The 14287-nt window shown below is 40.0% G+C and overlaps 2 protein-coding genes across 2 annotated transcripts in view; both read left to right on the top strand.

Annotated features, from left to right (window-relative positions):
* LOC308461507 (olfactory receptor 10A2-like) overlaps positions 1-14287 on the top strand; it is a gene marked incomplete at its 3' end in the record, with an annotated part of 63694 nt that overhangs the window by 18993 nt on the left and 30414 nt on the right. The window lies entirely within an intron of this gene.
* Positions 9157-10110, top strand: LOC308461836 (olfactory receptor 10A7-like; the record flags this gene model as incomplete). The annotated part of the gene is made up of 1 exon (XM_080979001.1): positions 9157-10110. One exon carries the CDS (start codon positions 9157-9159, stop codon positions 10108-10110), a length of 954 nt encoding a protein of 317 aa, XP_080835127.1.

Genomic DNA, 14287 nt, shown 5'->3' with positions numbered 1-14287 from the left:
GCAAGGTGCTTTCTCTGCGAGCTTGGGGCTTCGCTATTCGGAGGTAGATAGTGGCTTCCCTCAACCCACTGCTCTTCTCCGCCGTACTCCAGTAAAACAATAAAACAATAAAACAATAAACTAAAAGCAAAGAGAAGCGAGGAGGTGATAAAACAGCTGGTGAGACGTTAAAACTGAGAGTTTAAAACCAGGAAGTGGCTAAAAACTACTTAAAAACTACTTAAAAGCTTAACTAAAAGCAGAGGAGTCTGACTAGGCTGCTGTGTCCGTCGCCATCTTGGCTCCTCCCCCCACCCGATATAGCTACAATTTTATTTTTCACTTCCTCACCTAGGCAGAGGTGGAGCTAGCTGCTCTGGCACCCAGAGCGGCGTGCACCCAGGGGGCAGAGCTAGCCACCCATGGGGGTGGGACGAACATCTCGGGGGGAGTGTCCCAGGGGGGCAGGGCGAATGTCCCAGGGGGGTGGGGTGAGTGTCCCGGAGGTGTGTGCCGCCCACCACGAGTGTCCCGAGTGGTGGGGCGGCGATGTCAACCCCCCTCAGGGATGACACCCGGGCCAGGCCGCACCCACCACACCCACCTTGTTCCACTTTTGCACCTTGGTAGGAGTCAGTCACACTCCTTGTCAATCAAAATAGTCCCAGTAGTGTGGAATAGGTGGGAAAAGGAGGGAACCTTAGGACCAATTTGTTGGGGTGTGATTAAATGTTAGGAGAGTATATATTAGATATTATCCTTCCTTCCTCACATTTGTGAGTTCAGCAGAGTGCCAACCCCTTGCAACTTAAAGAGAAGCTCAGATAGGCTAGTTTTAGTCTTTTAGTTTAAGACACTTCCCTCCATGTCCCTGTTATTTCATTCACTCCCCAGGTGTGCTGTCTTTGCAGAATAATACACAACTGGTAGGTTTTGGTATGCTTTATTCAAAAGTAATTTCTTTGAAATAAATAAGTCTCCTTTGCTACATTGAAAAAACAGTGCTATTGTAATTGAGCAGATTTTCAATGTCACCCACCCAGCCACTACTGGTCTGCTTGCCATCATCTCTTACTTATTAATATATAGTAACCATAAACAAAAATACGAACTACAAAATGAATCAGCAAACCCTGTACACTTGCACAAGTTACAATGACAAGAGTTTGAAAACTGCTACTTCTTCTTCCTCTTCTGGATTTTGGTATTTTGATTTAAATGTCCAGACTGTGATATGTTGCACTTAAAGCAAGGGGACTACTCTAAATGACATATTTGTATCTTGCTGTTCCATTCAGGACATCAAAGCTGTGTACATTATCATCTGTCTGCCACTTCTGTCATTGTAATGGGATTCACCAGTGTTTTTCTGAGGGGATGCAGGGGTACACATACCCTTAAGCATTTGTGAATCTTTGTACTTTTGTCCATTTACTGTATTTATTTTCCCCGATTTGAACTATAAAATGGTGATTTTCTTGAGTCAAAATGAGAAGTACCCCTAAACATTTTTTGTAGAAAACAAAGCACTGGGATTCACCTTATTTCTGTAACTGTAATTTATTTTAAAAACTGTTTTTAATCGTGATTTTTATGTTGTTTTAACCCTTAAACCTGTGAGGTAGGCTAGATTAAGTTAATATAGGTTCATAAACTGCAGTTTCTGCCAATAGTTTGCCATGGTGTTGGAGACAATGTACCAGGCCCAGGAAATCCAGCTGACATCACTGTAGCAGGGTCACTTAACTGGCTTTGCTGAGAGACTAAGCTACCTCTGACTTTTCCTCTTTCTCAACTGACACTAAGTGACTATCATTCCATCAGGCTGCAGAAGAGGGAGTATTTGGTAGCAGAGCTACCACATTAGCTCTGATGAGGGACCAGCATCTTTTGGCCCCACCTCTCCCTAAACTGTTTCCATTCTAGCTGGTCCTTATAAGGACTGGATAATTTTAAGAACTGATGCTTGATGAGTTTGCTTTTCGATGCCCAACTTTTTTTTGTTTGGTGTTGTATTTTTGTAATTATAAACCTTGCAACAGGTGCTATCTAAAAAGAAGAAGAAGAAGAAGAAGAAGAAGAAGAAGAAGAAGAAGAAGAAGAAGAAGAAGAAGACTGCTCTGGGATTGTTTTGGGCTGAACAGTGATGTAAAAGCTTAAATAGAAAAATGGGCAGATAAAACTGTAAAAGCTTATGTACAAATGTGTTAGTTATGAAAGTTTCTGAGGACTTCAGCGCTCCTTTCATGAATCAAGGCTCTAATGCCCTAGCTGGGAATTAATTGGAATGTGTCAAGATGATTTGCTAATAACTGTTGCTTCCAGTTATTTTCTTTCTTCTATATATTGCTGGAAACAATCTAAGCAGGTTACAGAAGTCAATTAACTACCATTCTAATCATAACTATCTAGATTGCAGGAGCTTCTGGAATTCGCTTACAACATTCACAACATGTTTGGCTTTCCACAGGTAAGTGTGGAATTATTATTTCTAAAACTGCAACTTGTTGCCTGGATATCCACAACTATTAATTATATTACTGATTTAATATTTGGATGTAGGGGTGCCTTTTGGTTCACACAATGTCTTGGGAAGTGTAAATTGGGTGGTTTTGCATTATAATAAGAGCTCAACCAAATTTCTTCTCCACCCCTATTTGGATGCTTGCAATGATAACTTTCTACTTGCATAATAGTTTTGGCCAGGCAAATATGTTCTTGTCATTCAAAGGCTAATAATTTGTAAACTTGTGATTTGTGCAGAGCAAACAGCTGTCAGAGACTATAACAGGCACAGGAACAAGCCAAGCTCAGACAACTGACAAACCTATTAGTTTTTTTATACTTTACAACTTATCGCTTTGGGCAATATACCCATCAAATCAGCCTGACTCTGTCACTTGGAAGTAACAGTGAAAGAGGTCTATTTCTCATCAATTGCTGCCCAGGCCTTTTAACTGGAAATGCCAAGTGATTAGAATTAGCACAGTGTGCTAGATACAATTCATGATATATGACAGAATGCAAAACACTTTCTCTAAAAAAAGAAAAAAGGAACACAGTAAGTTGCCTTATAGTGAGTGAGATCAGTGCTTCATCTAGCTCAGTATTATTTTTTCCCAGTCCTACCTGGCGATCCCAGGGATTGAATCTGAGAGCATCTTCATGGAAAGCCGATGCTCTGCTGCTGAATGATGGACCTTCGAATCAATGTTCCAATGGTTTAATGAGAGAGGTGTGCAACATAACTCTGTGCCTGCTCTTTTGGTACTAAATCCAACAGTGCTTTAGCCAGTCATGTGATATCTCTACTCAGAACTAAATTCTATTTAGTTCAATGGGACTTCTCCCAAGGTATACAGAATTTTACTTTTATGGATCCACTTGTCTCTTACGAGAAAGAGAGAATTTGTTAACTTCCATGGACTCTAGCTTTTCTTTATACAGTTGGGTTAGAGGTAGACTAAAGTGCCAGACAATATAATGCATGCAAGTGAGGGTACTTCTGATCTCTCTTGCAAAGACTGAAAATATTCTGAACCTTATATCCATGGCTTTCAGAGAATATATTTTCTATAAAAGTCCTACACTTATAGATAGATGGAACAGCCTTATTTACAATCTGTTTCAGTTTTACATCTGCGCAGTATGGATGGGGGAGATATTTAGTTCAGATCTCATACAGTTACCTATCTAATTTGCCTTTCTAAGAGCAATCACAAACCAAAATGCAGGTATTCTTTGCAATTCTCTGAAATTTGAAAAATAATTCTGAAGCAAAATAATAATAATAAATGTGTAAAGAAAGTGTGCATAAAAATGCATATCTTAGTGATGCTGAAATATGATACCACTTCCATCAGCCAGGGTGGTAGATCGATCAGGGGATCTTTTTGTGATATCCCCCCAAAAGTTCAACAACTAAAAAGTATTGATTTCAAAATTTTGGCACCCAAAAATAGGGGTCGTCTTATACATGGGGGTGTCTTCTATATGGAAAAATATGGTAGTCCCTTAGGCTGTGGGAAAATGACCAAGACAATGTCACCCTGTTAGCTTCATGGCCTACTACTAGTCCAACATTTTAACCCCTATAGCTGTCTCTTTCTCTTTTGTCACAAAGGTGCAAAATAACCTGTTCCAAAACTAAGGGTGGGTTGAAACATTTTCCTTTGTATGTCCTAATATCAGAAATTGACATATCACAGTTGCTTTTTAAAAATCCTTGCAGGAGGAGCATGCAGAAGAAACCACAAAAAGGAACGCAAGCACTACCACATTTGAATTTGTGCTGCTGGGAATCTCACACAGATATGATTTAAAGTCTGTGTTCTTTGCTGCCTTTCTGCTAATCTACCTGTTCATAATGATGGGGAACCTGCTGGTTTTTGCTGCCACTATATCAAATCGCACTCTGCATACACCCATGTACTTCTTCCTTAGACATTTGTCTCTTTTGGATATCTGCTATGCATCTGTGACTCTTCCTCAAATGTTGGTGAACCTAATGTCAGAGAAAAAAGTTATCTCATTCTTTGGCTGTGCCATGCAGCTGTTCTTCTATGTTTTCCTTGGAGCTGCTGTATGTTACCTCCTGGCTATTATGGCATATGACCGCTACCTGGCCATCTGCCACCCTTTGCATTATATGAGGCTCATGACCAGGAGGGCTTGCTTCCTGTTGGTATCTGGATGCTGGCTCAGTGGGTTGTCCATATCGCTTATGGAGACATGGTTGGTATTTTCCATCCCTTTCTGTGGCCCAGATATCATCAATCACTTCTTCTGTGATATCCGCCCATTAGTGAGATTGCACTGCCCAACTTCCTACATAAACGAGGTGGAGAGAATTCCAACTGTCTTCCTGGTTCTCATCACACCATTCATATTTATCCTGGTCTCCTACATTCTCATATTTCTAGCCATTTTGAAAATCACTGCAGCAGATGGTAGGCAAAAAGCTCTTGGTACATGCTCCTCACATTTGCTCTCCGTGGTCCTCTTCTTTGGCACAGCTATGTTCACATACTTGAGGCCAAGTTCTAGTTATTCAGCTCCTACAGACAAGTTTCTCTCCCTCACCTATACTGTGGCTCCAGCCATGTTCAATCCTGTTATCTACAGCCTGAGGAACAGACAAATGAAATATGCCCTGAGCAGTTTGTTAGCCAAAAGCAGACAGTTTGTAGGCATGGGAAACATTCATTTTGGTGTCTGACTAATTAGACAATCAATCTCTTTGGAAATGGCTACGCACCTCTTAAGGGCCAAATCTCTAGGTTATTCTTGTGACCCAATTGTCCATTACTCCTTCAGAAATTGGTGATGCCGAGTAGGGGTAGGGTATCTTTTGTCCTCTGGTTGCTGTTGGCCTCAGTGGGAAGAAGAAGAAGAAGAAGAAGAAGAAGAAGAAGAAGAAGAGGAGTTTGGATTTGATACCTCGCCTTTCACTCCTGTTAAGGAGTCTCAAAGCGGCTAACATTCTCCTTTTCCTTCCTCCCCCACAACAAACACTCTGTGAGGTAAGTGAGGCTGAGAGACTTCAGAGAAGTGTGACTAGCCCAAGGTCACTCAGCAGCTGCATGTGGAGGACCGGGGAATCGAACCTGGTTCACCAGATTACAAGTCTACCGTTCTTAACCACTACACCACACTCTCTCTCATTCTCTCTTAGGAATGATGGCAACTGCAGTCCAACAACATCCAAAGGACAACAGACTCCTCATCCCTGCACTAGGTTGAGACTGCATTTCTTAGTGCAGAAAGTATTGATCTAATGTGTCGAGATCTTTCCTATTCTAATTAGTTCAAGAGGGTTCTAGAAGCTTCTCTGTGTGAAAGAAACTTCGTGATATTTGGGTTATTCCCTCAGAGAAGCTGAGTACAGCTGGTTTGAACTGGTTCTCTTCTCTCTTCTGTCAAGGTCACGCTGACTGTAAAACTAAGGCCCGAAGGAGCCTGGGTTTCACTTTCTCTTTCTATCTCTTTTCCTTCTGGTGTGGTGTTCTATACTGTACATAGTACAGTGGTACTTCGGGTTACAGACGCTTCAGATTACAGACGCTGCTAAACTGGAAGTATTACCTCGTGTTAAGAACTGTGCTTCAGGATGAGAATAGAAATCGTGTGGCGGCGGTGCGGCAGCAACAGGAGGCCCTATTAGCTAAAGTGGTACCTCAGTTTAAGAACAGTTTCAGGTTAAGAACGGACCTTCAGAATGAATTATGTTCTTAACCCGAGGTACCACTGTATGCTTAGTGTTAAGGTTTACATTTATAAGTTACTGTAAGTTTAAGTTAAGTCTGCTGTAACTGGATTTCTTATGGACAGGGCCAATCCTGAATGTATTGGATTTGTGACCATTATGCTCATTTGCCTTCAGTAGCAGTAAAGCTCTGCAATTGACTCTTGTCTATTTTTTGGGAAGCCTGCAACATGTTTAAGTTGTTACTCTGCTAACTATACATTGGAATCTACTCTGGATCAATATTGAGTAGAATTACATGACAGAAACATGCAGTTGCAGTTGGAGCTGACCTACACAGAAGCAACAATCATGCCACAAAAGTAACAAAAGGGCCTAAATAAAAGATCAAAATTGATATTTTAGTGTGGCAGCACCAGCGCTTTGGAACTTCCTGCCTGTTGAAATGAGGCAGGCATCTTGACTGTAATCTATTTTGTGCCTGCTAAGAAACATTTTTGTTTAGACAAGCCTACCCAAACATCTAGGGTGTTGATGTATGTCTTATCTGTTCTTAGTTTACTGCTGATTTCATTTTTTGAATATTTTCAATAGTTGATATTAACTGTTTTTCCTGATCGTTTTATTCTCTTTGTTAATGACTTTGAAGTTTGTCTTTACAATCAAGTGATGTATACTTTTTATTAAATAAATAAATTAAATCATAAAAAATACATCATATATTAAATTGCCTATAAAGTTTTTCTCTCCCTTTAGAAACATCAGCAGCTATTCATTAGGTCTGTGCATACAGCCCGCAAAGACCCACAATCCTGAACTGAATCAGGACAATCTGGGAAAGTGAATCAAGGCTTGCCCCAGGGACTGGTGGACTTTGGGTTTATCTGCCTCCCCCCCCAATATTTTATTCAAGTTGGTATCCCTGGCAGCACCTAAGTGACAACCACAGGGTACAAACATGGGCAATGCATATAGCAGTCCAGAATGAATACTCAATAAATAGCTGATGTTGCCTAACCTGGCTACAAATTTTGTACAAAGAAGTCAGGATGAATTCTCCATAAACAGGTCATCTAGAAGTGACCTTACAAGCAAGCTGAACCACGTAAATACTTACTTTCTTATTTCAAAATATTTTTTTTATAATCTCCATGTCTGGGAGATTATATGTGTGTGTGTATAATGACTACATTGGTCATTATAACTCTTTGAAAGAGCAACAGGGAGTGATTTTCATGAATGATTTAGACCAGGCTTGGTTTCACCAAGAAAGGGTATAGTTGGCCCAATGTAATATATAAGGCAAAGTCAATAAGACGTACAATGGAAGCAGGGAAGAACTTTAATTCCCTTCCTTCCACAACTGCCAGTATGGACAGGCCAGTCAGGCCAGAGCTATCAAGTAAGCTGTCACCACACCTGCTTAGCACCCTCTGCCCCCAGATAGGGATGATTTTCCCCAGATAGGGAGGACCCAAGGTAGGTAATAAGCAGAGAAGACCTAACCTTCCTGGCTGTACTCTGAGCCCAATGTGGCCTTCTTTTCTTCATCATTCCCCAATTTAAACACATGTAGCATGACTCTGAAATGGTCACATTAGACACATTAGAAGAAAATTTCCTTTCAGTTTGGTGGAAATAGACAAAGGAGCTGAAAATAAGAAAAACAAAATATCGCTATGTGATATCAGGAAAGAAACACTCCTAAAAATGGGCTGGGTTCACATCCAAGTGCTGTTGCTGTTTTCCATTTTGTTTGTATGAATCACTCAAAGTGATATGCGAAAATTAAAAGCAAATATTATAAGTCAATATTAAGCAAAGGGGGGGAAAGAAACACTAACAGTGCATTCCAGTACATTTCTGCTCAGAAGTAAATTCCCTTGAGATCAAAAAGGCTCACATTTAGGTAGGTGGATAAAGGATTGAAGCAAACAAATCATCACTAAAGTGGTGACATGCAGCAAACCAGCAAATGTGTACAGAGACCTGTGCATGTCCGTACAATCGTATGTCCCTTCAAGCAAAGGATTTTAAAAGAACTGTCACAATGAATAACCTTAATAACGCATGTGGCCACTCCAACTGTCATTCATTGTGATCTGTTTTGGAGCACAGCTCCCAGAGGGAAGAATATGGGAAAATAAAACATGGCCATTGTGGCTGGTGAAGAGGCAAATACATTGCAAGCAGCCTAAGATCCCTGCCTTCTATCAGTGTGGCTGAAAAATCACTAGTGCCACTGGTGAGTCAAGAGCAGAGAGCTGGGTGTGACCTTCCAGGTATTCCGTAAGTACGAGATTATTTTCTTTTGAAGGCTTTGGCATGTTTCACTCTTAGTACACTCCTCATGATTGATACTAAATTATTTCTTGGACAATTATTATTTTTCAAGTTTGATGCATTTATTGAGGAACAATCCTACCAAAGGTTGGCACTTATAAATCCTATTTTTAATAAAGAAAATGATGATTATATGAACTGCATTTTCCGTGAAATCGTTCAATGATTATTAAAATAAAACTTCCCCATATTAAGAAGACATGGGAGCTAAAAGCATAATTTAGAATATTTATTATAAGATCACTTCTAAATCCTATTGATTTCAGTTAAATACTTTATTCTATTCTAGCACTGAAAACAACAGGCCTTAAAACTGATGTAGCTAGATCACCTATTTATAATATAAAATTTACACGAGATAACAGTAGTTAAAAGCACATCATCTACTTATATTCCACTCATTCTTCAAAGAGTTCATGAAAGCTTAAATATAATGCATAGAAGGTATAATATGAAGACAATGCTAGAACCAGAACTTAGTAACTTTTAGAAGTATGCTATGTGACTTTGGATCATTCCCTGATCTGCTAGGTACTCTTATAACAGAGTTCCACATATACACTATATAAAAAGATTTTGTAGAACCAATCATATCCTAAATTCATGTTCAAGTATGTTCTTTTTCCAGGATGCATAACAGAAAAGAACACATTCTACAAAACAGTACAACACCAGCAACGTTCATCCTCCTGGGTCTTTCTGACGATCCAAATCTGCAAAGTGCATTATTCTTCACTTTCCTGGCACTTTATATCATTATTCTGACAGGAAACCTTCTCATCATTCTTCTGACATTGGTTGACTCTGCCCTCCACACTCCCATGTATTTCTTCCTAAGAAACCTGTCTTTTCTGGAGATCTGCTACACATCAGTCAATGTCCCTAAGATGCTGTCAAACCTCCATTCTGGAAATAAATCCATCTCCTTCATCGGATGTGCTCTGCAGACCTACTTTGATTTCTTCCTTGGTGGGTCAGAATGTTTCCTTTTGGCCTCAATGGCCTATGATCGATATGTTGCCATTTGTAAGCCCTTACACTACCACGTCCTGATGAGCCAAAAAGTTTATACTACTTTAGCTGTGGTATCCTGGTTAAGTGGGTTTCTGATGTCCTTTGGTCACACCAGCATGGTGTTTACTGTCTCCTACTGTGGCTCAAATGTGATCAATCACTTTCTCTGTGACATCCCTCCTTTGCTGAAATTGGCTTGTGGGGACACCTCAAGGGTTGAAATTGCAGTCTTTGTGGTGGCTATGATTTTTGTGACTTTTCCTTTTATCCTGATCTTGATGTCTTATGCTGGCATTATAACCACCATTGTGAAGATCTCCTCCTCAGAGGGTCGGAAGAAGACCTTCTCCACCTGCTCTTCACACCTCATTGTGGTGACCTTGTTCTATGGTTCTGCTTGTATTACATATTTGAAGCCCAATTCCACTTACTCACCAAACACTGACAAATTTCTCTCACTTTTCTATACTGTTATCGGTCCCATTTTGAACCCCCTCATTTACAGCTTGAGGAATAAAGAGGTAAAGGGTGCCTTTAAAAGAATTTGGGATAGAAGACCCTTTCGGTGATAAAAATGAACTGACATATTGTGGGAGTTCCAAAATAGGTAGGGACTTGTACCTACTGATTTCTGAAAGCATTAGCTTGGATCCAGAATGATTTAGTAGACCTGTGGTCCCCTTAAAATTAATGGGATTAAGTTAATTATGCTTTAATATATGATCCTTGATTTAAATGGGAATTTAATTCATTTGACCTTGCCTATATCTACCTAACAACTCAAACAGTGGGCTAATTTATAGTAAATAAAATTGTGTGAGGAAAGATTGTGCTTCCCTCCTAGTGAAATCTACAAAAATCCCCCAAAAGATATCTCAGTGAGGGTTGAAGATTCCTCCTAAACATTTTGTACAGTGGTACCTCGGGTTACATATGCTTCAGGTTACATACACTTCAGGCTACAGACTCCGCTAACCCAGAAATAGTACCTCGGGTTAAGAACTTTGCTTCAGCATGAGAACAGAAATCGTGCTCCAGCGGTGCGGCAGCAGCAGGAGGTCCCATTAGCTAAAGTGGTGCTTCAGGTTAAGAACAGTTTCAGGTTAAGTACGGACCTCCGGAACGAATTAAGTACTTAACCCGAGGTACCACTGTATTGGGGAATGGATGGAAAACTATTGGGGGAAGTGTGAATCATCCTCGATTAAGCTTGAAACCTATTATAACTTAATATGAAAGTCATTCTCTGTCAGAAAGTTTACTGCCCCTTCATCCCCAACCATTGGAGCCGAAGGGTAAATCGCAAGCTTTGTCTGCAAAAGGTCCCATGTTCAGTTCAGGCAGGGCTGGGAAAGATTTTTACCTGAAACTCTGGGGAACTTCTGCCAAGCTACATTAAGAGGTGGGGTTTATTGCATGTGTTTTTCTGATTGTGATGCTAGTGCTTCTGTCCCAATTTCTCACATTCCTTTTGCACTGCAATAGCAGCTACATTCCAGAACTGTGGTGTTTTTTATATTTAAAAAATTGCTAAAATGCTGAACTACATTATAAAGGACAGGAAAGAATTATATGCAGGGATACTGCCCACATTTTGTCACATGAACTCACAATGCAATAATTCTCTCCGTTTGGACTTCTCCTAGCATGCTTCTGTTCCAGTGGTGTTTTCATTTGTCTATTTCATCCAGTATAAAGAACCCTAAATCTACCTTTCTTCTGCATTGATTTCCAAAATTTGCAGAGACTAAATTAGTGTTGATTGCCGTCCCCCTGGCTACTGACTGCCTTGTGATTCTCTGGATAATGCCAGATATCATTCAAGACCTACCTGGATCAAACCTCTTGGGATTGAACTGTTGCCATATAGCCCATTGTCTCTCAACATCCCTCATTTTACTTGACCATCATAGACCCTCCACATTTCCCTTTTTTACAGGGATAGTCCTGGATTTACAGAAGTTGTCTCAGTTTCTGGTTCAATCCCAGAATGTCCCGCTTTTTCTTAGGATGTCCCTATTTTCATTGGAGAAATGTTGGAGGTATGGAGTTAGGCAACCCCCAAGCCAAGGAAATAAGTAACTATACAGCCTTTGAAGGAAGCATTGTATAAGGAATGTGTTTTTTAATGTTTAATGTTTTTTTTATGTTTTTATATATGTTGGAAGCCACACAGATTGGCTGGGGCAACCCAGTCAGATGGGCAGGGGATTGATAACAACAACAACAACAACAACAACAACAACAACAACAATAATAATAGGGTGTCCTTGTTTTCATTGGAGACATGTTGGAGGGTTTGAAATCAATGCTGCTTCTTTGCACAGAATTATACCCAAAGGCTGATTGTAAGTAGCTGCAGTAAGATAGGTCCTGCAGGAGGTTGAACCAGTTGACCCTCAGGGTCCCTTCCAACTCTGCAGTTCTATGCTATCATTATAGCAAGGCATGGGATAACCTGTGGAATTATTTCTATTGTTGTTATCGTTGAACTACCATTTGTCCTCTTACTTTCTGCTTAGCTCTTAATAAACGTCATCCAAATAACTGTCTGGATTACCGTGTGTATTGTTGCCAAACCCAAATGGAATTTTTCACTTATGTGTCTACAACATTTTGGAGTCATTCTATATGTGTTAAGATTGGAGTCTGCCAAAGAAGAGAAAGCTACATTGGGCTCAGAAAAGATCCAAGAACGCTAGGTGCTCTCTGTGTCTCCCCTCCTCATTACCTGCTTTGGATCCTCTGAAATCACCCTTTGGCTGCAGAGTATATTAAGCAGATGGGGGAGGGGCAGCTTACTTGCTGGTTCGGGCATAACTGACCTACACCCAGACTGACAGCGGTGGAAGGAAGGGAACGAAATTTCTCCCCAATCCTTTCACTGTACGTTTTATGAACTTTGTTTTGTATACCAAATGGTGGTAACTACAACTTTTATTGGTGAAACCAAGCCTGGTCTCAGTCATTCAGGACAATCACCCCTGTAGCCCTTTCAAAGACTTATAATGGCCAAGGTAGAATATGCAAATCTATCATCTATATCTATCTATCTGTCATCTATCTATCTAATGAAAAGATCTCACTTTTGGGAGGAAAAGTAAGGATTTTAGTGGTCCAGCTTGCTATTAAGGTCAGTTCCCGATGATCTGTTTATTTAGCATTCATACTGATTTCTTTGTACAATGTTTGTGGCAAGGATAGGCGTCACCCACACTTACATTTTCTCCACGCTTTCCAGAAATTGTCTGCAATTTAAAGCTTCTTTTCTGTGTTTTTTTTAAATGATATTTATTAAGCATTTTAAAATTACAGAAAAGACAAAGAGACAAAGAAGAAAAAAAAGAAAAAAAAACAAGGGAAAAGCAAACAGCAGTCAAACAGTACAAATCAATAAAAAGCAAAAAAAGCAAAAACAAAACACATCAAAATCCAAAAAACAAAAACAAAACACATCAAAATCCAAAAAACAAAAGTAGACCACAAACATTTAAAAACAAATCCAATATTCCCAAATCCTTAACTGTCATTGCCTTATTTCATCGACCTCCTCACACCTCCCTTTTTTGTATTCCAGTTATTAATTATAACAGCAAATCCTTCCCATTTTTCATAATATTCTGTCATTAAATTACCTTAATCTATTTTAACCTTATCTTACTATAAAAGACCCTAAAACTTAAAGCTTAAATCTTATTTATACCAATTTCTCATAACCATAACATATTCTTGCATAGTTCTTTTTAACATTTCTGCTAGAGCCAAATAATTTCGTTCTAACATTTTTCTAATACTCATTAATTTTGGGAAACAATCCTAAATAAAAAAAATTCTAAAACTTTCTTCCAATCTTCATCCAACGTCTCTTCCTCCTGGTCCCGGGTTTTGTCAGTCCTTTCTGTCCTATCCATCTAGTTCATTAACCTGGTAATCTTATGTCCGAGGCCCTTAAGTCTCTTCCATGTCCCTTCCGCAGATCTTCTTCATATTTATACCTGTACTTTACTTTGTCTCCTGGTCCTTTCACTCATGGAAACTCCAACTTGACAGTATTTTTGTCCCTTCTCGACAGATCAGCCCCTTTTCCATAGTCCACACTGAACTCCATGTAGTATTCAAAAGCACGTCTCAAGGTCCCTCCAGAGTTGAGGACCCCCACAACCCCAAACTCCTCACGGCCCATTGCCAGACTTGAAAAGTCAAGACATCCCTGCATAGGGGGGTCTATCCAGCCCCCCATCTCCAAACCCAACAAAACTCTATCTCTCCAAATCTGGCTTTTTCCAAGTTCATTTGTCAAATCCAACAACTCATGTTCCTGCTGGGCCACAGCTCCCTCCATCCCCGCCACCCGAGGTCCAACAACAATCTCCTCCCTCATCTGATCTGTCAGAGCACATTCCTGAGTTGATTCCTGGGTGGGTTCTGTATAGGTACCCACTACGTGTCCAAAATTTCTAATCGCAACAGTCATCAAATCCGTCTTCTCATGTAATTGTTCCAATAAAGCACTTGTTTTACAGAAGGCACGCACCAGGGCCTCTGAATACATTGTTATGCAAGGTCAGAAGTCTGTTCCCACGATCTTAATCTGTTTGCAGCTGCGAAGCTCCCCAGTTCAAGTTTAATAACAGTTTCACAAGCTCCCTCTAGGGGAAGAACTTCTATTTGTATCAATCTCTTTTCTTTTTCTTTTTTTACCAGCAGATCTAACAATAAAGTTTCCTTTTTCAGATATTTTGTCAG

Source organism: Podarcis pityusensis (assembly GCF_964106645.2).
Source record: "Podarcis pityusensis genome assembly, chromosome: 13".
NCBI lineage: Eukaryota > Metazoa > Chordata > Lepidosauria > Squamata > Lacertidae > Podarcis > Podarcis pityusensis.
This window is presented reverse-complemented; position numbering and strand designations above follow the sequence as displayed.